Raw genomic sequence first — 22,533 nt, forward strand, 5'->3', positions numbered from 1 at the left:
TAGGAAAACTGGTGGGCCTGCATTCCTTTAGATGTAATTTCCTATTTAAAGTAGCTCACCAAAAATGAAATTTTTGTTGCAGGGGATGCCTGAAACCTGACTTGTATTTTAGGGCAGACTTCTGGGAAAATCAGTAAGCCAATCACACAAGCAGGAAATAATGTTTCTATGGGGCTATCTGTACACATTCTGTGTACAGAACACCTCCAGGTAGCCATATTGCATTGCATTTTACAGAAAATTACAGAGCTGCAGATTTATAAGGAAAGGTAACTTTTAATAACATTCAATTACAATATGACTTGTGTCGCAATCATATACACTATATTATTTTTTCTTTATTTGCTATTTTTTTTCTACAAAATTGAAGATACCCTTTAACCACTTACCGACCGCCCACCGCAGATGTACGTCGCTACTTTGATGCTAAATACTGTGGTTATGGCAGCAGATAGCTGCCATAACCCTAGTATTTCTAAAAACGGCGGGCGATCGGATTTCAGGTAAGGCTGGTCCCAGCAGCGGAATCGCCGCGGGATCACCCTTGCGGTGCGGCGGAAGAGGTGCCCCCCCCTCCCGCCGCGTCCTGGTCCTTTTCCCCACTTACCGGACCCGCCGGCAGCGGGGAAAACGATCCAGTCCCGGATCCTTTTAGACAGGAAGTCGAGTGAGGGCTAGATGGCCCTCACTCGACTCTATGGTCTTGGGAGCGACGTCAAACATCATTGCCAAGCAACTGGCTTAAAGAGCCAATTTTTTTTAACCATTTCTTTTCTTTTTTAGTGTACTTGTGAGGACTTTTTGACCCCGGATCTCACAATAAAGAGGTCCTGTCATGGCTATTTCTATTATTATTATGTTTACATTCCTTGAAAATGCTCAGTACAGCTTTTTGAGCTAAAATACAGCCCATTAATTGTAATGTGCCTATGCACACAGGTACGTAAACAAGCGCTGTGCATTCTTCAGTAAGAACAAAATAGAAAATCTGCATTTTTGGTCAGTAATTTAAGCCTCAATGCACGCAAATACTCGCGAATACTCGAGAATACTCTCAAATACTCGCAAATACATACAAAAATAAAAGGTCTGGAAAAAGTAGATGCTCAAACAGGAGTATTGTGTGCAAGAGGCCAAAAGGAGATGCTCAAACAGTAGTATCGTGTGCAAATGGCCTAATAGGAATAAAAATGATACATTTTTTATTTTTTTTTTTAAATTGTGTAAAAATCAAAAATAATAAATAAAATAAATAGGAAAACAATAAATTAAAGCGCCCTGTCCCCGTTAGCTCGCACGCAGAAGTGAACGCATATGGAAGCCCCGCCCACATATGTAAACGGTGTTCAAACCACACATGTGAGGTATCGCCGCGATTATTAGAGTGAGAGCAATGATTTGAGCCCTAGACCTCCTCTGTAACTCTAAACTGGTAACCTGTAGAAATTTTTAAACTGTCGCCTATGGGGATTTTTAAGTACCAACGTATGTTGCCATTCCGCGAGCATGCGCAATTTTGAAGCATGACATGTTGGGTATCTATTTACCCGGCGTATCTTTCACATTTTGGAAAAATATTGGGCTAACTTTACTGTTTTATTATTTTGTAATTCAAAAAATTTAAATTTTTCCAAAAAAATTGCGTTTGGAAGACCGCTGCACAAATACGGTGTAATAAAAAATATTGCAACAATCTCCATTTTATTCTCTAGGGTCTCTGCTAAACAATATATATATAATGTTTGGGGGGTTCTAAGTAGTTTTCTACCAAAAAAAAAAAAAATGATTTTAGCTTGTAAACACCAAGTGTCAAAAATAGGCCCGGTCTTAAAGTGGTTAAAGGATGGCCAAAGCCGGCTAAGGCTGAGCCGACTGCTCCCACCTCCTCCACAGCCCAGTGTGGGGAAGAGCAGAGAGTCACCAGCTCTCTGCAGACTGAAGAACAGGAGCTCAGCAATCAACTGTGTTTGATTGTTCGGTTCTTAGTCTAAGGCCCCTTTCACACAACGTCAGTTGTCATCCATTTTTCGTCAGTTGTTATCCGTTTTTCGTCAGTTGTTATCCGTCTTTCATCCGTTGTCATCCGTTTTTACATAGAGATGCATTGATGTCCGTTTTTCATCCGTCAACGGATGGATGAAAAACGGACAAACTGACAGCGTGTGTGAAAGGGGCCTTAGAGGCGGCAGGGAACAGTTGCAGCTGGGAACAGTGCTGCAACCATCTAGGTGAGTATGATTTTTTCTTTTTGAGATTCCTGAACTTCTCTTTTAAGTTTTTTTTTTTCACTGATTTCCTAATATTGAAGCTGTTCTGCTGTATGTTGATTCACAATGATGCTTGAATATCCCCTTGAGTAACAACAGTACTTGTACAAACAGTTACATGTAGTACCTTAATGCCATAAGAAGGAAAATGCTTACACATAATCATTGCTTCAATGTCTAACGTACCCGTGGATTTGTGCCTTTGATCTTATTGTACATATGTCCTCTTATAATACCATTTTGGTTAAAATATATAAAAATAAATTAAAGTAATTTTTCAAGTTTTTCACCCTGTATAGTAATCAAAGTAAGAATAAAGATAAAGAATGATATCCAATAGTTACTACATGTAAACTTGCATAAATAGGGAAGGAGACTATTATAATATTGGTTTACTTGATGGTTTGTTGCCAGAAAGCACATTCATTTACTATCAAAGATATGTGCAGTTTTAGTATTATGGTTCCATAATATTAGTGGCTGATCTGAATACATGCTGCACCTATCCGAATAGAACAAGGTCTTCTGGAGGCTCTCTAACCTAATTTCTGCTGGAAATACAACATAATTATCTTAGTAGCCTGAGGGGAGAAAAAGTGCAATCAAAAAAGACTGAAATATATTTTTAATGTTAATTTCAGCTGCATTACACTGTAATTTTCAGAAAACCCCAGATACAGAAGCATATTAGTTATTGCAATTCATAAGTGCATGGAAAGCATCTACTTTGTTACTTTCCATGATGAAAAAGGGAAGTGTCAGGCTGACCATAGATGAGAAACTGCTATATCTTCTTAAGAAACCGTACTCGCTCAACAGTGACAGCAAAGCAGAAGGACAGCTTTAGTTCTAAATTCTGCTCCCAATGAGATTTTTCTACTCAAAATCACGCTAAGCAGTAACTAGTGTTACTGTATGTGGGCGGGTCTACTGCGCCCGTGCACGTTGGGTAACACCTAGCCTGAAGGCATGCTCACCAATGCCTGGGACCAGGTAGAGGCTGCTGTCATGTGAAGCATCAAACATTAAGGCAGTCTCGGACTCAGAGATGAGCTACTTGTGTGCAGCAGTAATTTACAGAGTTCCTCCAGAAGATGTTCCGCCCCAAGTAACTACACTCCTGTACTGATGTATGTGTTGCATCCGGAGGGACATGCAGAGCCATTGCCCACTCCACCAGTCCGGTGTACCTCCTTTACCTCACTCCCAGTAACGGAATGAAACCCTGCCTGACACAAAGCGTTAGCATAGATCTTATACGTGTCCTAAGTTAACTCTGTCCTTTCCCTTACCTAGTGATCAGTCTTTATATCTCTGAAATACGAGTCTGCTCTCAGTGATCGGAGGAGACGGACAACTAGGGAGGGAGCCAGAACACCGACCTAACCACGTACCACGCCAAACGACTTGTTGCTGTAGCTGTTTTTCGTTTCGGGTATCCATGGCAACTACTTCCTCTTCTAAGTCTTGCAAGTTACCCATTTGTAGTGGTGTTACACATACCCCATAGTGGTTTACCAGGTTCTTTAGGATCCAACATGCACACCTTTAATGACTTTAGACCAGGCTCAAAGCAGTTGAAACAATTTTTACCAAAAATTAAGCAGAACATGTATAACATGAATAAACATCTTGTTCCTAGCTATCTCAAGTCTGCTGCCCCAGTGTACCTGCAAAAGTTAAGTCCCTTTATGAACGTTTTTGGAAGAGCTCAAGTAGAGGTTTCCATAGTCATGGTTGTCCTGAAGAGACGGCATTCCTGAGATAGACCACAGGTCCCAGCAAGCTTCTGCAAGATTCCTGTCCATGTGCCCGCTCTCTAGCATCCCCAGGGACCTTAAGCTCTTCCATTTCATATCCCACGGGAAGAAGGCTGGACCACAGAAAAAGCCAGCGGACGTGACCAGGGAAGGCAGGAAGAAACATTAATCTCTTCCTCTTGACCTGAGCAGCCAGGTAGCTAACAAAAACTCACAATACAGTAGACAACCTGCCTACATGTATATCAGAAACAGCCTGGAATCATTTAGATTTTTTCTGATTGGCTGATATGGTTTACTGCTAGTTAAATTCTTAGTCTACTGTCTAAGCGCAACTGTTGAAAATTGGAATTATCTTGTTTGGTGGTTGATAGGTAATAATGTAGGAAATGAGCCTTGCAACAAACTCAGTCTAAAGTTGGGTGGAAATGAGCAGAGTTCCTGTTTCACTACTGAAAACTAATTTTAGTGCATTAAAAATGTGTGAGGCTGTGGATAGCCCAGAAGAGTTGACTGTAGTGTGATTCAGTGGAATTACTGGATAGGAAGTCATCTGTCACTAGTGCAGTATCACTACCTCTACCCACAGCTACACGTTTATCTTAATTGCCTTTTGAAATTTACTGCAAATGTTCTGTTAAAGTCATGGATTATTCATAGCAATCCCTTTGATAATAATAAAAAAATAATCTCACAACATTAGCTTATTACATGACAGCGCACACTTTACAGGTAAGGGTAATCACATTATATTGCACCTACTGGAACTATCAAATTTTGCCAACTAACATTTAGCTCTCATGCACAGTGGACGTTTTGATACGCTCATTTTGCAAATATGCTAGCTTTTTTATTTCCCTTTTGGCAGTGTTAATTCTACAACATATCTCAAAAGTAAGAAGATTATTTCTCATTTCAGGACAGTGGATGTAGCTAGCCATGCAAATTATTATTCATGTACAGTCAGAACTATTGGTATATAGTGCAAACATAGGCTAATATCATAGTGCCATTTATTCCAACTTTTTGTCCATTGTAAGAGCAGTGCATGGAAACCATGCCTTCTATAGAGGAGGGCGTGGAAGCCAACCAGACAAAATACCCATACAAGTGATGGTTTTGTATTTTTTTGGGATATGAGACATTGGAACACTTTTTTGTTTTAAGAATGCTTTACCGTGTCATGCACTGATTTGGTTGGGGGTCTTTTCAATTATTTTAGTTCCTTTCCACTATAAACTGTTTTACTGTCTCACCTTTCTTCTTTCAGTATCCAGTAACATGGTTATAGAAGTGAAGAAATCTATATGTGTTACTTAACTGCAATAGAGAAAAATCAGATCTACTGTCCTGCTAGACAGGGCTTTGCTGTCCAACAGGGCTGTGTAATACTTAGGACTGGGTGGACAGAAATAGAAATCCTCTGGCAGTTATTCAGCCCTATATATATGTATTTTAGCCACTTGCCTTGCGGGACAATTATGGCATTTTTTCATACACATGTTAACATCAACATTCTATGCTAGAAAATTACTTAGAACCCGCAAACATTATATATTTTCTGAAACCAGAGGCCCCAGAGAATAAAATGGTGGCTGTTGCAATTTTTTATGTCACACAATATCAGTATCATTGATCGCCACTTGGATCACTTTTACACGAAAGAAAAATGGTACCAGGATCATGGCTGCAGCTGCAACTATGATCCTGATATAACCCCTTGCTGTCCAGGATGTATATACACATACGCTGAATGGCAAATGGTTAATTGTGTAATCAGGTGTTTGCTTGAACTTCAGCTTTAAAGAAAAAGTATCACAATTGTTTAAAAATAATGCCTCGTTTCCACTGAGTGGTACAGTACGGTTCGGTTCAGTACGGTACGGTTCGGAACGGTACACATTGCGTTTCCACTGCCAATAGTACCCTTTCATGATAGGCGTGGTGTAGCAGGAAAGCTGTGATAGACGATTCTCTGTCAACCAATCAAAGTTCTGCAGTGTGTAGCTCCACCCTGTTGGTACGGTACTAATGTGATTGGTACCCCAACGAAAGGGTACCAAAAAGTGGTACGGTATGGTTCGGAATTAGGGTACCATTCACAATGGAAACGGCATAAATAGCGTACCGTACCGAACCGAACCGTACCGTACCAGAAAGCTCAGTGGAAACGAGCCATAAATGTACCTTTACCTAGAAATGTGCATATTAACATGTACTGTATGCCAATAAATGTTGTGTTAATTTAAAAATGTTATTTTTGCTTTTATGTTTAAAAACACTATAGCTTTTTTCATAGATTTAAATACAATCATTAGTGTTTACAAATACTTTTTTTTAAGAATTTTGTTCTGATTAAGAAAAAAATATTTTTGTGCAGGTAGAGGATTCCTGGAAAACCACTGAATTTACTGCTATTACACATCGGGACTCCAAAGATGTGTTTATCCTTGGTGGAACTGATGATATTCAGGTGAGAAGAAACTCTATTATGAAGGGAAATACATTTGTTAATGTTATTGTCAATAATAGTGCCTTGTTCTTATTCCCTTGGTAAGTGATGCCCCCGGTGCTAATTAAAATGTAACCTCAAAAACTGTCTATTTTAAGCTCTACCTGTGCAATAAGGTCCTCCTAATTGTGCTAATATACTGTAGATCAGGGTTTCTCAACCAGGGTTCCATGGAACCCTAAGGTTCCTCCTGAGGTTGCTAGGGGTTCCTTGAGCAATGGGAAATTTCTGCCTCTCAGATAAGTTCCCAATGACACCATTGTTCCTTTTAGCTATCTGTTAGGGAGTCATTCTTCCCAATGATGACAGGAGTAAGAAGCATTCTTCCCACCGACTGTCACACTAATGTGTCATTAGTTTTAGATTTTCAATTTTTAGCAGGAGTTCCCCAAGACCAGAAATTTATTTTAAGGGTTCCTCTGTGTTGAAAAGGTTGAGAAAAGGCTGCTGTAGATAATGGGAAAGTAGTGCAGGGATACATTTATTACATCTGTTTCTTCATTGGTTATACTAACATATGGCAGCTGTGGGACATGCAGAGGAAGAAATAAGACTGCCATGCATGGGTTTATCAGTGTCTTAAAGGGATTGTATAGTGGTTTTGCATTTTCTTTTTAGTATGTTATGGTCAGGCTAAATAGCCAAGCCTTTTAAAAATCATTTTCATGTAAATAAGAATTATTGCACAAGAATATTATGTTAGTATTTTATCTGGCCAACAGCCCTTTTTATTGTACTTTCCGGAATGGTGAGGGTAGGGGTTGTTTCATGGGTGCAAGCTATGTGGTGGTTGAAGGAGGTGCAACAAGGGAAGGGGTTACACAGCTTGTGAGTGCTTCTGCTACCACCAGTGTACCTAAAAAAGTGCCACTGGCAATAAACCCTGTTGGAGAACCTGTCCTGGACCAAGTGGAACTGTTTGTCACACCTGGCAATTTAGCAAAACGGGTTATGCTGTAGTTAAGGCTTTTTTATAGGCCATTAACCATTTGCCCACCGCCGCAAGTAAATATACTGCGGCGGTCAGCCCCTCACAGGCAAAGTGACATATATAAACGTCACTAGCCTGGGAGGGTCTGGGGAGCGAGCGCGCGTGGCAGGCGGCGCGCTCCCGCGCGGTCACGGACCCCCCCGTGTGTGTGACCGGCGGACCCGATGTCCGCTGGTCACTCTGCGATCGTCGGGGGAGAGGGAGAAAGGCAGGCAGCTTGTGTAAATACGGTTCTACTATGTAGGACCATTGATCAGTGTCCCTACACCTCAAGCCACAGCCGACCCAGTCAAGGGTCCGATCTGTCCGCCGCAATGTCGCAGTACCGAAAAAAAAAAACGCAGATCGCCGCCATTACGCGTTAAAAAAAGAACAACAAAAATGACAAAAATCTTTCCCTTTGTTAGTAAACGCGATAACTTTTGTGCAAACCAATCAAAATACGCAAAATATTGGTATTTTTGCAAAATTGACGCTCTTTTTTTGTTTATAGCGCGGGATCAAAAAAATCGCACAGGTGATCAAATACCACCAAAACAAAGCTCTGTTTGTGGGAAAAAAAGGACGTCAAATTAGTTTAGGTACAGCGTCGCACGACCGCGCAAATGTCCGTTAAAGTCGCGCAGTGCCGAATCGCAAAATACCCCCTGGTCTTTTAGCAGCCAAATCCTCCGGGGCTTAAGTGGTTAAGCAAAAGTGTCCGGCTCTGTCTCAAACAGTCCTATTATAATACAGCAGGAAACTCTATTTCAGCCTATTCTCCCCTATACCTTATGAACTTAAATGTGTAATACCAGGTACTTGAATATAGTACGCCATATGAGTTTTGGAATTTTAGGTCATGTGCACAGATGCCGACTAGTGTGCTAGATATGACAGAGTTGTTTTGTATACCCGGTGATAGAAGACACTTACATAAAGGCTACAAATTAGCCTGTGCTGAATAACAGATGGATATAATTTCATTTAATGATATGTAGACGTTTAGAACTATAAAGAGTGTGGACATGTGTTTCTTTGAACACAATCTCAAGATCATTGATAGCATCTCCATGAGAAACTAACATTTAACATGACCAATCTGAAAAATCTTAAAAGAAAAAAATTTGCATAGGAATACCAGGGGTAAGGACGTGCACATTTTCACAGTCTGCTTTGCAGTGCTTTTTAAAGTTTTCCTTTTTTTTCTTATAGGGTCACTTTAAAGTAGCAGCTCAATGTGGTAGAACAATCTACTACACTGTAGGTTATTAAAATTGAGCACTAAATTGAATCCTAGGATTGGATGCAGAATTTAAAGTAGTATTGTGACAACACATAAATTGACATAAGCTATACATAATAACCTAAAGGGGTAGTGATATAGTGTTTTCAGTAGTTTGAGGCTCATGCCTTGGTAAGTGTGAATGATTATCTGATAGCCATCAGGTTTTTTTCAGAATTGCAAGGACTATGAGAACTGCCTAATAATAGTGTGGACTATATATGTCACTACATCTATATGATATACACATGTTTGAAAGAGTAATAGTATTGGATGCAACATTTAAAGTGGTATTGTGATAACACATGAATTTATATAAGCTAGACATGTAGCACTGTGAGAAGAATTTTTAGTAGGTTGAGGTTTAAACTTTAGTAAAAGCAGCAAGTCCATCTTCAGATTAACATTGTATATACTGTACACATCCGCTTCTAGTGGGGGTTTAATTTTTCACAGTTTTTTTGGATTTAATAATTACTGTATTTTCTGGCGTATAAGACTAATTTTGAACCTCAAAAAAATCCCCCAAAATGGGAGGTCATCTTATACGCCGAGTATAATATCTCCAAGGTAACCTAAGTATAAGTATTACCGGTAGATCATGTAATAGGGGGGTCGTCTTATACGCCGGAAAATACGGTAATGCGAGATATCATTTTAGGTTAACACATTGAAATAAAGGGGTAGCGCTGTAACCATTTGGATATACCTGAAGTGTAATTCCGTTAAAAGATCAAAATTTGCCTATGATTACTATGTCAAATAACTTAAACTTTTATATTGTGCGTTTTTTCTAAATTGCTGATTGTCTAAATTAGAAACAGTAGTATAATGCCCCATACACACGTGCAGATTATCTGCAGACTTTTGTCTGCAGACTTACCAAAACCATATAATATGAGGTCAAACCTAAACACTTTCAATTTGTATGCAATCCGGCAGGCCCTTGCACTACATAGAAAAGGTAAGTCTGCAGACAAAAGTCTGCAGATAATCTGCATGTGTGTATGGGGCATTAGACAATCAGAAATCTCCTGTTCTTTACCAACAACGGTCTGCCTGTTGACTGAATGTGGCAGCTCACGAGCACTACCTTAACCACTTTAGGACCGGAGGATTTTCCTGCTTTACGTCCAGGCCACTTTTTGCAACTTGGCACTGTGCGACTTTAACCGACAATTGTGCGGTCATGCAACGCCGTACCCAAACAAAATTTACGTCCTTTTTTTCCCACAAACAGAGATTTCTTTTGGTGGTATTTGATCACCTCTGCGCTTTTCATTTTTTGCGATATTAATAAAAAAAAGCAACAATTTTGAAAAAATAACAATATTTTTCTACTTTGACAGTTAAAAAATATCCATTATATTCAATTTTTGTCATATATTTAGGCCAAAATGTATTTAGCTACATGTCTTTGACAAAAAAATTCTCAATGAGCATATTTTTTTTTTTCCAAAACAATTTATTAAGAAAAGGGTAAAGAGCATTACATGAAATGAACGCCATATAGAAACAAGAGGTACATAATACTCTCAAAAATAGCATATTTCAATATAAAGTGAACAGTGCAAAATAATACACAACAGTATATAAACAATATGAGAGGAGAGAAACTCCTCAACAAGTGTAGGCATCCGTTGGTCCATAGGGACAGAGGGCGGCATAGGAATCAGTACATGGAGACAAAATAACCTCAGGCCATCCAAGGCAGGGTGTAGCAAGGGACACAGGCAGGACACGGAAAGGCACGACGGGCAAGGCCTAAAGGGGCAAGTGTCCCATGGGGAAGGGACCAAGCACTACGTCCTCCCCCAACACGGGGTCCGGCGACCGGCCCCATGAGGGGGGGAGGGGGTGATAGGAGGGGTAGAGCTACGATGCACATCTTAACCACTTTACCACCGGAGGATTTTGCTGTCTTCCGTCCAGGCCACTTTTTGCGATTCGGCGCTGTGCGACTTTAACTGACAATTGCGCGGTCGTGCGACACCGTACCCAAACGAAATTTACGTCCTTTTTTTCCCACAAACAGAGCTTTCTTTTGGTGGTATTTGATCACCTGTGCGATTTTTACTTTTTGCGCTATAAACAAAAAAAGAGCGTTTATTTTGAAAAAATAACAATATTTTTAACATTTTTTTATATGAAATTCCCCCCAAAAAAGATGTAAAAACCAATTTTTTAAAAAATTTTTGGCCAATTTGTTTTCTGCTACCTATGTTTGGTAAAAAAAAATTGCAATAAGCGTATTTTGATTGGTTTGCGCAAAAGTTATTGCGTTTACTAACAAAGGGAAAGATTTCTGTCATTTTTGGTGTTTTTTTTTTTTAACGCGTAATGGCGGCGATCTGCGATTTTTTTTGTGGGACTGCGACATTGCGGCGGACAGATCGGACCCTTGACTGACATTTTTGACACTTTTGGGGGTACCAGTGACATTACTGCAGTAATCAGTGCTATATATATGCACTGTTACTGTAAAAATGACACTGGCAGGGAAGGGGTTAATTTTATTGGAGAGGGAGGGGTTAATGTATGCCTGGTGCTTACTGACGTGTAGGGGGGGAGGTGACTGTGTGAGTCATGGACAGATCGGATGTCCAGCTATGCTGAACAGTCCGATCTGTCACTCCCTGTCACTATGGAGATCCGCCCGCTTGTGTTTACACAGGCGGGCGGATCTCCACACTAGATCCCCGGCGATCGGGGCAGAGCAGCGGCGATCGCCGCTGCTCCTCCCCTGGCCCGACTCCCACTGTGAATGAAAACAGCGGGAGCGAGCCTCCGGCGGTGCGCAAGCGCCGCCCAGAAGAGGGAGTCTCTGACGACGTTAATACTACGTCGTCAGACGATAACGAACCACTTTGCCGCAGTAGTACTACCGTACTCGGTCGGCAAGTGGTTAAGAAGGCATTCAGAAAAGGCGTGGGGAGTGCTCGCCAGTCGGCTTAACCAACCAGCAGAGGGCACAGAGGAGGAGGGAAGGCGACTCATGATGGGGAGTGGAGGGGAAGGGAGGGGAAGGGAGGGGGGGAAGGGGATAAGGGAGAGGGGGGGGAAGAGAAAAAAAAAAAGGGGGGGGGCCTACACACATACACTCAACGCATACATACCACAACACCAAGGTGGGGGGGGGGAAAGAAGAGTAGTCCTGGGTAGGTCAAGTAAAATCAAAAAAGGTCGCTGGAAGAAAGGGCAAGTAGAGAATAGTTGTTCATTCAACAGCAGAGCATGGAAAACTCCGGGGTGCTGACAAAGTGAAGCCAGCAAGCCCATTTCTTATGGTATTTAGCGGGGGTGTCATGGGCAACATGGATGAGTTCTTCCATCTCTGCTATAGCAGACACCCTGCGGAGCCATTGTTTGACTGTCGGAGGCAGCGGCGAGTTCCACAACACCGGGATGCATTGTCTGGCTGCGTTGAGCATGTGGATCACTAACGACTTTGTGTAAGAAGCGTGCGAGGCAGGGGTATGATGTAAAAGGAATTGAGCTGGTGTGAATTCCAGGGCATAGGTGGTGACCTGTGTGGTTATCCTGTGTACTTCTCGCCAGAAGGAAGACAACTTCGGGCAAGACCAGAAAATGTGAAGAAGGGATCCAGTATCAGAAGAGCACCTCCAACAAGTGGGGGGGACAGAAGGGAAGAATTTGTGTAGAAGCACCGGGGTTCGATACCACCTAGATACAATTTTGTATCCATTTTCTTGGGTAGACACATTCCGGGAGCACTCCGGGAGTGATTTTTAAGAAAGATTTGTTCCCAGTCTTCCTCAGAAAGCGAACAGGACAGTTCCTTCTCCCAGGCGGCGCACCGTTTACGCACGGCCTGACCAGATTGCGAAAAGAGAAGGGAATGGGTAATCGATACCAGTTTGCGAAGGGGGCCCTCTTGTTGGCAGAGGTCATCAAACGGGGACGGGGAGTCCGTACAAGGAAACCTGCGGGTGAAGGATGAAACAAAGTGGCTTAGGAGTAGAAATGCCCAAGGCTGGATAGGAGGACACTTGGCTTTCCGTGCAATAGAGGCGACAGGGTAGAGCTGCTTGCCAACGCTGACATGGTGGATACGCAGATGAGCAGCCGGCCAATGATCCGCAAGGTAAGTGCTAGTCATACCCGGGGGGAAATCAGGGTTCAGTCGTATAGGGGTCATAGGGCCCAGGGTCGCCGAGATCGCTGTCGTTTTACATGCCCGACGAAAGGTGCGAAACGTCGAGCTGATTAAGGGGTGTCATCCCAAGTCGGCGGGAACCAAGGACGTCTTGATCCACGGAATCGTGGATAGGTCGAGAGAAGTGAAACCAGCTTCAATGGAGACCCAGTCTTTGAAGGGTTTGTGGACATTCCAGTCAACAATTCTGGTGAGATGACAGGCTATATGGTAGTTGCGAATATCGGATGAGCGTATTTTTAACCGGAAGATTTTACCCCTTTCCTGACCAGGCCATATTTTTCGATTCGGCACTGCATTATTTTAACTGACAATTGCGCGGTCATGCAATGCTGTACCCAAATTACATATATGTCCTTTTTTTCCCCACAGATAGAGCTTTCTTTTGGTGGCATTTGATCACCTGTGCGATTTTTACTTTTTGCGCTATAAACATAAGTTTATATGAAATTCCCCCCAAAAATTTTTTTTTAACATTTTAGGCCAATTTGTTTTCTGCTACATATGTTTGGTAAAAAAAATTGCAATAAGCGTATTTTGATTGGTTTGAGCAAAAGTTATTGCAGCTACTAACTACGGGAAATTTATGTAATTTTTATTGTTTTTTTTTAAACTAGTAAATTTTTTGGCAGGACTGTGATATTGCGGCGGACAGATCGGACCCCTAACTGACATTTTTTACACTTTTGGGGGTACCAGTGACATTACTACAGTAATCAGTGCTATAAATATGCACTGTTACTGTAATAATGACACTGGCAGGGAAGGGGTTAACTTTATTGGCGATCAAGGGGTTAATGTATGCCTGGCGCTTACTGACATGTGTGGGGGGAGGGGACTGTGTGACACAGGCACAAATGGAAGAGCACAAAAAGCCGCACAACTGGTTGAAGATGCAAAAAGTTAAAATCCAAATTTATTTTGCAGGCAAAAAGATAAAATCATCCAAGATGAAACCAAAACAGTCGGAGACATGGGGGGGAAAAGGGGAGCACGGCGGTTGACGCGTTTCACGGAGTCTTCCGCTTAGTCGTAACCATGCTGTACAATACAAGACACTGCTATATATAGAGGAAAAGGCATTTCAAATAACATGTACCTCCCAGAATGTGCTTGATTGAGCCCACACAGCTGCAGATACTAAATCCCAATTAAGGGCACACAAACAGCCCAGCAGGAATTGTATGTTTGCTTTTGCTTCACCTTTTGTCCAAAAACGCATAGCAAAAAAGTTCTATAAATGCATATGCGAAAAAGCTTTCAATAAAACTAAGGAAAAAACAGTAGTGATAATATAAAAAGACAGCTGGTAGAAGCCAAAAAACTAACAAAAACAAAGTAAAGGGAGAAAAAAAAAAAAGAGAAAAACGAAGAGAAAAAAACGAAGGGAAAAAAAAAAAAAAAGGGGGAAAAAAAAAAAAAAAAAACAAGAAAAAGAAAAAAGACAAAGAAAAAGTAAACAGTAAAACGGAAGCATATAGATGTGTTCATACCCAGATGGAACTATGGTATAAAAAGAAATGGTGTATAATATAGTCATGAAGAGCATATATGTGTAAATATATAAGTGGTACACATAAAAATAATAAATGTGTAACCACAAACACATACATCACGTCCATATAGCATATGAAACAAATAGATAAATGGGGGGGGAAATTGTACACATATGTAATAGGTATGAGCACAACCCCCAAAAACGTATAACCCCATCCATTGAGTGGTATATCTGCAACTGTGTTCACATACATAGGGCAATCCACCCAATCGAAAGAATATAAAAATAACCAATGAGATATGTAAGAACACTAAACATTACCATAAAAATAATAATAAATACATAAATGCATAAACATAGAAATCCTGTGTGTCTTTATCAGCATAATGGTATTATTATCCCCTATAAAGATATAAAAATAGGGACATTTAAATGGATATATACCCAAGACATTGGTAACATCTCAGGCATATCCCACATCGATCTAACAAAAAAAAAATTATATATATTTATATATATGCTTACGTGTACATGTCGACTTAGATCATACTGAACACAGAGTATAGCATGCACATGTGTGAACCACCGTGCATATAGCGCAATCAATATCCATAAAGGAATCAGCCACACATTGCATAAATATATAGCCATGGAGGCAAGCCGAACGGAACAACATGCATATATATCGATGAACACATGCATTCCAAAAAAAAAAAAAAAAAAAAAGAAAAAAAAAAAAAAAAAAAAAAAAGATGCAGAGACCGAAATGGGACAAAAGGGAAGGAGAAATGAGAAAAAAAAAAAAAAAAAAAAAGAAAAGAAGAAGAAACAAAGAAACACTAAGACATAGAATGGCCAATCAAAGAAACATGTACCATGTATGTGTATGGGATACAGGTAGCCCTCTCTGTATGTATAGTTAAATGTATGTACCCACGAATAGATACATGAATCATTACTGGGAATAAAAGTGAGTAACATCCCATTCAAAGTTTAAACCGCCAGGTAAGCGGGTCTGGAGTTTATGAATCCAGAAAACCTCCCGCTTACACAGAAGGCGGAACACATCGCCCCCTCTTACAGGAGCAACCACACGTTCGATCACTTGGACCGATATCAAAGACAGATCACCGTCATGTTCTAAATTAAAATGTCGGGCCACATTCGTGGATTTCCTCAATCTGACATCACTAAGGTGTTCCCTAAATCTGTCTTTAAGTTTTCGTGTGGTGCGACCCACATATTGTACAAAACATTCTCTGCAAGTAATGAGATAAATAAGGTATGTAGTGTTACAATTAAAAAACCTGTTGATTTTGTATGTTTTGTTCTCAATAGAGGATTGAAAGTTAACACCCCCTAGAATATGGGGACATGTAATGCAGTCCTTAGCCCCACATCGGAAATTACCTTTCAGATGCAACCATGTTTCTGATGTATTTTTAATTGTAGTGCTAAACAGACTTGGGGATAACTGGTTTCCCAGTGTTTTGGCCCTCTTGGCGACAATATTCACTCCTCCCTCTAAGATCCTGGCACAGTCCTTATCACCATACAGAATGGGAATATGTTTATTGATAATTTGTTTGATCCTGTTAAATTCCAAACTGTATGGGATGGTGAGATTAATGGAGCCATTATTGCCAGAAGTCTTAGATTCATTGAAATGTCTCTTTGGTGTAAGGAGGCTTTTCCTGTCCCTATTAAGGGCAATAGAGTATGCCCTGTCAAGGGTCCATTTTGGATAACCCCTAGCCAAAAAGCGTCTATACAAAAGTGCTGACTCTTTATTGAAAACGTCCAAGTCACTGCATATCCTTCTGATACGAAGGAATTGACCTACCGGTATACCCTTTCGAGTATGAAATGGGTGACTAGAGTCAGCATGTAACAAATTGTTACCAGCTGAGGGTTTCCTATATAGGCTAGTGACCACCTGATTTTGTCGATGCTCAAGGGTAACATCTAGGAAATCAATCCTATCAACATTGAATTGGCCAGTAAATGCCAGATTGTAATCATTGCGATTAAGATATTCCAAAAATAGGTCAAAAGGAAGGCCTTGTCTAGTGATAAAGATCAAATCATCTATATAACGAAAGAATATGACAATTTGATTCCTGTAGGGGTTACTATCTCCAAAAATGTGGACCCTCTCCCACCACCCCATGTAAAGGTTGGCCAGGGAGGGTGAAAAAATAGCCCCCATGGCTGCCCCACACTTCTGGAGATAGTAAACCCCATCAAACATGAAATAATTGTGCCCAAGGAGGTATTCCAAGACCTCCAAAATGTATGTCTTGGCCACCTCAGCCAGATCAGTATAGTGGGTAAGTGAAAAACGTACAGCTACTAGAGCTAGATTGTGGGGAATTGAAGAGTAGAGACTCACTACATCACAAGTCATCCACTGGTAATCTGGCTGCCAACAAATCTCACTGGTGATATTTAAGAGGTGCATAGTATCTCTTAGGTAACTGGGTAGAGTGTGCACAATGGGTTGAAGCTGGCCATCAAGCCACTCTCCCAGTCGTTCATTGAGAGACCCGATGCCAGCGACAATGGGCCTCCCCCGAACCGGGCGTGCCCCCTTGTGCACCTTAGGGAGGTGATGAAAAATTGGGGTGATGGGATATTCCGGTATCAGTTTATCAGACTCCTTAGGGGTAAGGATACCCATAGAGGCACCTCTATCAATAAGCTCTCGCAAAATGGCTCTGAACCTATTCAAGGGGTCACCACTTAGTCTTATATATGTATCCGTATCAGACAATTGCCTGAGAGCTTCCATTTTGTATTCACCTTTGTCTAATATGACTACCGATCCCCCTTTATCCGCATTCCTAATAACAATAGAGTTATCCTCCATCAAAGATATTAAAGCATTCCTTTCCTGTACATTCAGATTGTCATTTCTCACCTGTACCTTATTGGGAACCGTTTGTTTCAGTTCAAAAATGTCCTCTTCGATTCGTTTTTGAAAGGTGTCCATCTGGGGTACCCGTGACTGAACAGGATAAAAATATGAGGGTACTTTGAATGAAACTTTGTTGACATTATCCTCTTTCTCCTGTACAGCATCTCGATTTTCCATCATTAAGTCCTCCAGATCGATGGTCGCACAATGTTCTCTAAAAGATCTCGGTGATTCTGGGCCATTATCCCCCAATATTGTCACAGGTTGATCCACACCCAAACCATTGTCCACATCCTGAGAAACCTGTAAAGCTATATCATCCTTCAGAAAATGCTTGCGTAAGGTCAAGTTCCGGACAAATTTATTAATATCCAAGATCGTGGAAAACGGATCGAAATGTGTATGAGGGCAAAAGTTCAATCCTTTCGATAAAAGGCTCAATTCCCCCACGGTTAGGATCTTTTGTGATAGATTAATCACATTGTTGCTTGTCTCATCCTCATGTTTTATTTCCTCTGAGCTCGCAATGAATAGTGGTGATCCCGTTGGCCTCCGGTGCTTCTTTCCTCCCCTCCTTGTTTTCTTTGCGTTTTTTTCTTTTTCTGGGGCTTTTTCTCCCTTCTCTGACCGTTTTTTGAAAAAGGGGTATTGTACGGTGTACCTCCTGATCTAGGGAGTTGAGCATGATCAGGAGAGCTATCCGAGCCAGGTGTACCATAGGGACTCTCTATGACGCTTGTTTCTGGATCGGAAAAGCTCACTCTTTTCTTAAATTGGTGGCGATTCCATCGCTGCGATTTTTTCCACACATATACATTGTCCATTTCATAATCCACTTTATCACGCTGAAACTTTTCTTTTTTGCCATTCATGATCTCCTTTTCAAATTTGTCAGTTCTAGCACTGAGATTCTGATCAAACTCCGAAAATGAAGGCAAATCTTTAAAAGTGGATAGCTCCTGTTGTAACATTGTTATATCCTCTTGTAGCTTTTTTAATTCCAGGGTTCTAGATGTTATGATTATTTTCATTAGTTCAATAGAACAAGTAGAAAGAGTATCTGTCCACAATTTTTTAAGATCCTGGTTGAAAAGATCAAACGTTGGAAATTTCTTAATTCTCAAGCCACGAGGGATACGCTGAACCTCTACATACTCCGCAAGCGTAGTTTTCTCCCAATAGGCTTTAATCTCTTTAATTATTAGTTTTTCCAGTTTTCTGAAAGAAGCGTCCATAGGGGCCGAGGAATTATCTGAGTCTTCTCTCAAGAGAGATGTTGCTCCTGTTCTGAGGGGGTTAGCGTCATGTTTCCTAAGTGATCGGCCATTCACAGTCTCATCCATGTCTCCGGCTGAGTGGTATAATGATACAAAAATGTCAAGTCTATAGTAGCTCACATATGTAAAAGGGAACTCACCGAGCCGGTATCCAAAAGCGGAAACAGCAACAAACGGTCAAGAGGGAAAAGAACCGCTCAAGTGAGGGGATAGTTCCAAACACATCCAACCCAGGTGCAGGCACGGATCCGCAGTCCTGATAGCAGCAAATGGAAGAGCACAAAAAGCCGCACAACTGGTTGAAGATGCAAAAAGTTAAAATCCAAATTTATTTTGCAGGCAAAAAGATAAAATCATCCAAGATGAAACCAAAACAGTCGGAGACATGGGGGGAAAAAGGGGAGCACGGCGGTTGACGCGTTTCACGGAGTCTTCCGCTTAGTCGTAACCATGCTGTACAATACAAGACACTGCTATATATAGAGGAAAAGGCATTTCAAATAACATGTACCTCCCAGAATGTGCTTGATTGAGCCCACACAGCTGCAGATACTAAATCCCAATTAAGGGCACACAAACAGCCCAGCAGGAATTGTATGTTTGCTTTTGCTTCACCTTTTGTCCAAAAACGCATAGCAAAAAAGTTCTATAAATGCATATGCGAAAAAGCTTTCAATAAAACTAAGGAAAAAACAGTAGTGATAATATAAAAAGACAGCTGGTAGAAGCCAAAAAACTAACAAAAACAAAGTAAAGGGAGAAAAAAAAAAAGAGAAAAACGAAGAGAAAAAAACGAAGGGAAAAAAAAAAAAAAAGGGGGGAAAAAAAAAAAAAAAAAACAAGAAAAAGAAAAAAGACAAAGAAAAAGTAAACAGTAAAACGGAAGCATATAGATGTGTTCATACCCAGATGGAACTATGGTGTAAAAAGAAATGGTGTATAATATAGTCATGAAGAGCATATATGTGTAAATATATAAGTGGTACACATAAAAATAATAAATGTGTAACCACAAACACATACATCACGTCCATATAGCATATGAAACAAATAGATAAATGGGGGGGGAAATTGTACACATATGTAATAGGTATGAGCACAACCCCCAAAAACGTATAACCCCATCCATTGAGTGGTATATCTGCAACTGTGTTCACATACATAGGGCAATCCACCCAATCGAAAGAATATAAAAATAACCAATGAGATATGTAAGAACACTAAACATTACCATAAAAATAATAATAAATACATAAATGCATAAACATAGAAATCCTGTGTGTCTTTATCAGCATAATGGTATTATTATCCCCTATAAAGATATAAAAATAGGGACATTTAAATGGATATATACCCAAGACATTGGTAACATCTCAGGCATATCCCACATCGATCTAACAAAAAAAAAAATTATATATATATATATATATGCTTACGTGTACATGTCGACTTAGATCATACTGAACACAGAGTATAGCATGCACATGTGTGAACCACCGTGCATATAGCGCAATCAATATCCATAAAGGAATCAGCCACACATTGCATAAATATATAGCCATGGAGGCAAGCCGAACGGAACAACATGCATATATATCGATGAACACATGCATTCCAAAAAAAAAAAAAAAAAAAAGAAAAAAAAAAAAAAAAAAAAAAAAGATGCAGAGACAGGCACAGATCGCAGGTTCAGCTATGCTGAATCCTGTAATCTCTCCCTGCCTGTCACATAGGAGATCCGCCCGCTTTGTTTACACAAGCGGGCGGATCTCCTCACTCGATCCCCGACGATCGGGGAAGAGCGGTGGTGATCACCGCTTCTTCTCCTCCCTTGGCCCGACTCCCGCTGTGTCTGAATACAGCGGGAGCGAGCCTCCGGCGGCGTGTGCACGCCGCCCACAAGGGCAAGAGTGTGGACGGAATCGAGCCACTTTGCCGCAGTACGCTCCATGTGAGCGGTCGGCAAGTGGTTAAACCCTTGTCAGTCTCTGTGTAATAAATCCAGCAGAGCTCTGAGTATCCTTGCCCCATCCTGCCTGCTCTTGCCCGCATCCCGTCCGTCTATCGGCACCTTGTGCTGCAGCTCCTCCTTTCCTAGCCTCAGTTTGGCATGGAGGAGTGACGGAGAGCTGCCATAGTCAGAATATTTCTGGTTGGGGCGAGAATAGAGAGGTGGTGGACACGACCAGCTGCCGAAGTAAGGAAAAAAGCGTAATGTTTTAAGGTCACATGATAGGCAGACTATTTCATTAAATGAAAAGGTAGAAAAAAAGTATTTAAAAAAAAAAAAAAATCTAACTATACAGATGTGATATTACTGTGGTTTATGATTCTATGGGGGTGGACTATAGGAAGCCTTTCCTTCCATTTTGATACCTGCAGCACAATTGTTTAAAGATCAGGCTGTCTTTGGGGGTAACAATACCAGTATTGATGCATCTCACTCTGTTATGTTTAGTTCTGTGGAAACAGTAGCAATCAGGGCCTATTCTTTACCTGCCTATTGAATTGTTCAACGCAAGAGCAGTGCAATGTTTTAATGCAAGTTCATTGACATGTGATTGTCTATGGATACATTCATTTTAGACCAGATTGGGCAAGTTTTGGGCAAGTAATCGAAAAAAATGAAAAGGTGAACTAATCAAATACACCCCCCCCTTTTCCCCAGGCTCTACTATACCCTATACCCTATACTATATACTATACCCTATACCAGTGATGGCGAACCTTGGCACCCCAGATGTTTTGGAACTACATTTCCCATGATGCTCATGCACTCTGCAGTGTAGTTGAGCATCATGGGAAATGTAGTTCCAAAACATCTGGGGTGCCAAGGTTTGCCATCACTGCCCTATACTATAGCCTCTCCAGGGCTCTTGAGCTGTTAGTTCCCACACAGCTGGTCCAGCGGTCCTAAGGATTTGAAGTCCCTGCTCTTTTCCCTCTCCTCCTTCTGGGGCAGACCAAAGAGATTCATTGCGCAGCACTAAACAATTAAAATCCTTCTGACTCTGGAGAGAAGATGAATGACTGAATTCATATTATAGCCACAAAATAAGGACCTCTGGTGAATTTACACCGATCATTTGTATTTTCCTTGATTGCAGGACATGTCCACTTTCTGACATTTCCATATTTTTTACTGGGGCAAATAAAATAAGATTAAAAATGAAAAAAAAAAAAAATCCTTCTGACTCATCCTAGGAATCCCTGCAGAAAGAGAAAAAATAGCAGAGATTTAAAATCCCTGGACTGCTGGAGCAGCTCCATGGGCACAGACAGCTTAGCAGCCCCAGAGGTGATTGCCTCAGGGATGTGGGAAATGGTAAATGTGTGTATGGTGTTAATTCATCTTTACATTTTTTCTGAAAAAGTGAACCACCACTTTAAGCTATTTTAGACAAAAAGTGAAAAAATCCAGATAGGAACTTTTAAAATTGAGAGAGGCATTAACACTAGCATGCACCTAGTGTTTTTAAACTGCAAAAGTTGCTATTTTCCCACACCTTTTGTTCTTAACATATTAACTACTAAATACTTAAGGTGATTCTAAAGGCTCAAGGTTTTTTTTTTTCATTCTATGCATTAAGGTAAATAGATTTCTGGGTGCGGTTCCCCCACCCTGCTACCTATACCTACCTGAGCCCCATCTCGATCCAGCAATGTGCATGAGAGCAGAGGCTCTCCCGGGTCTCTCTCTCTCCTCATTGGCTTACACAGCAGCGGGAGCCATTGACTCCTGCTGCTGTCAATCACAGCCAGTGAGCCAATAAAAAGAGAATGGGGGGGATGGGACGAGCCACGCTCTGTGTTTAAATGAACACACAGAGCGCAGCTCAGGAGTGAGCCTGCTAGAGAGCCCCACAGCAA

At 41.0% G+C, this 22,533-nt stretch overlaps 1 protein-coding gene across 1 annotated transcript in view; it reads left to right on the plus strand.

Moving 5' to 3' along the window:
* DNAH6 (dynein axonemal heavy chain 6) overlaps positions 1-22,533 on the plus strand; it is a 473,665-nt gene that overhangs the window by 111,219 nt on the left and 339,913 nt on the right. The window contains exon 20 of the mRNA XM_082248007.1: positions 6,408-6,500. Within this exon, the coding sequence (XP_082104133.1) occupies positions 6,408-6,500 (93 nt within the window). The remainder of the gene's footprint in view (positions 1-6,407; positions 6,501-22,533) is intronic.

Source organism: Pelophylax lessonae, assembly GCF_965119305.1.
Source record: "Pelophylax lessonae genome assembly, chromosome: 1".
In the NCBI taxonomy this organism is placed as follows: domain Eukaryota; kingdom Metazoa; phylum Chordata; class Amphibia; order Anura; family Ranidae; genus Pelophylax; species Pelophylax lessonae.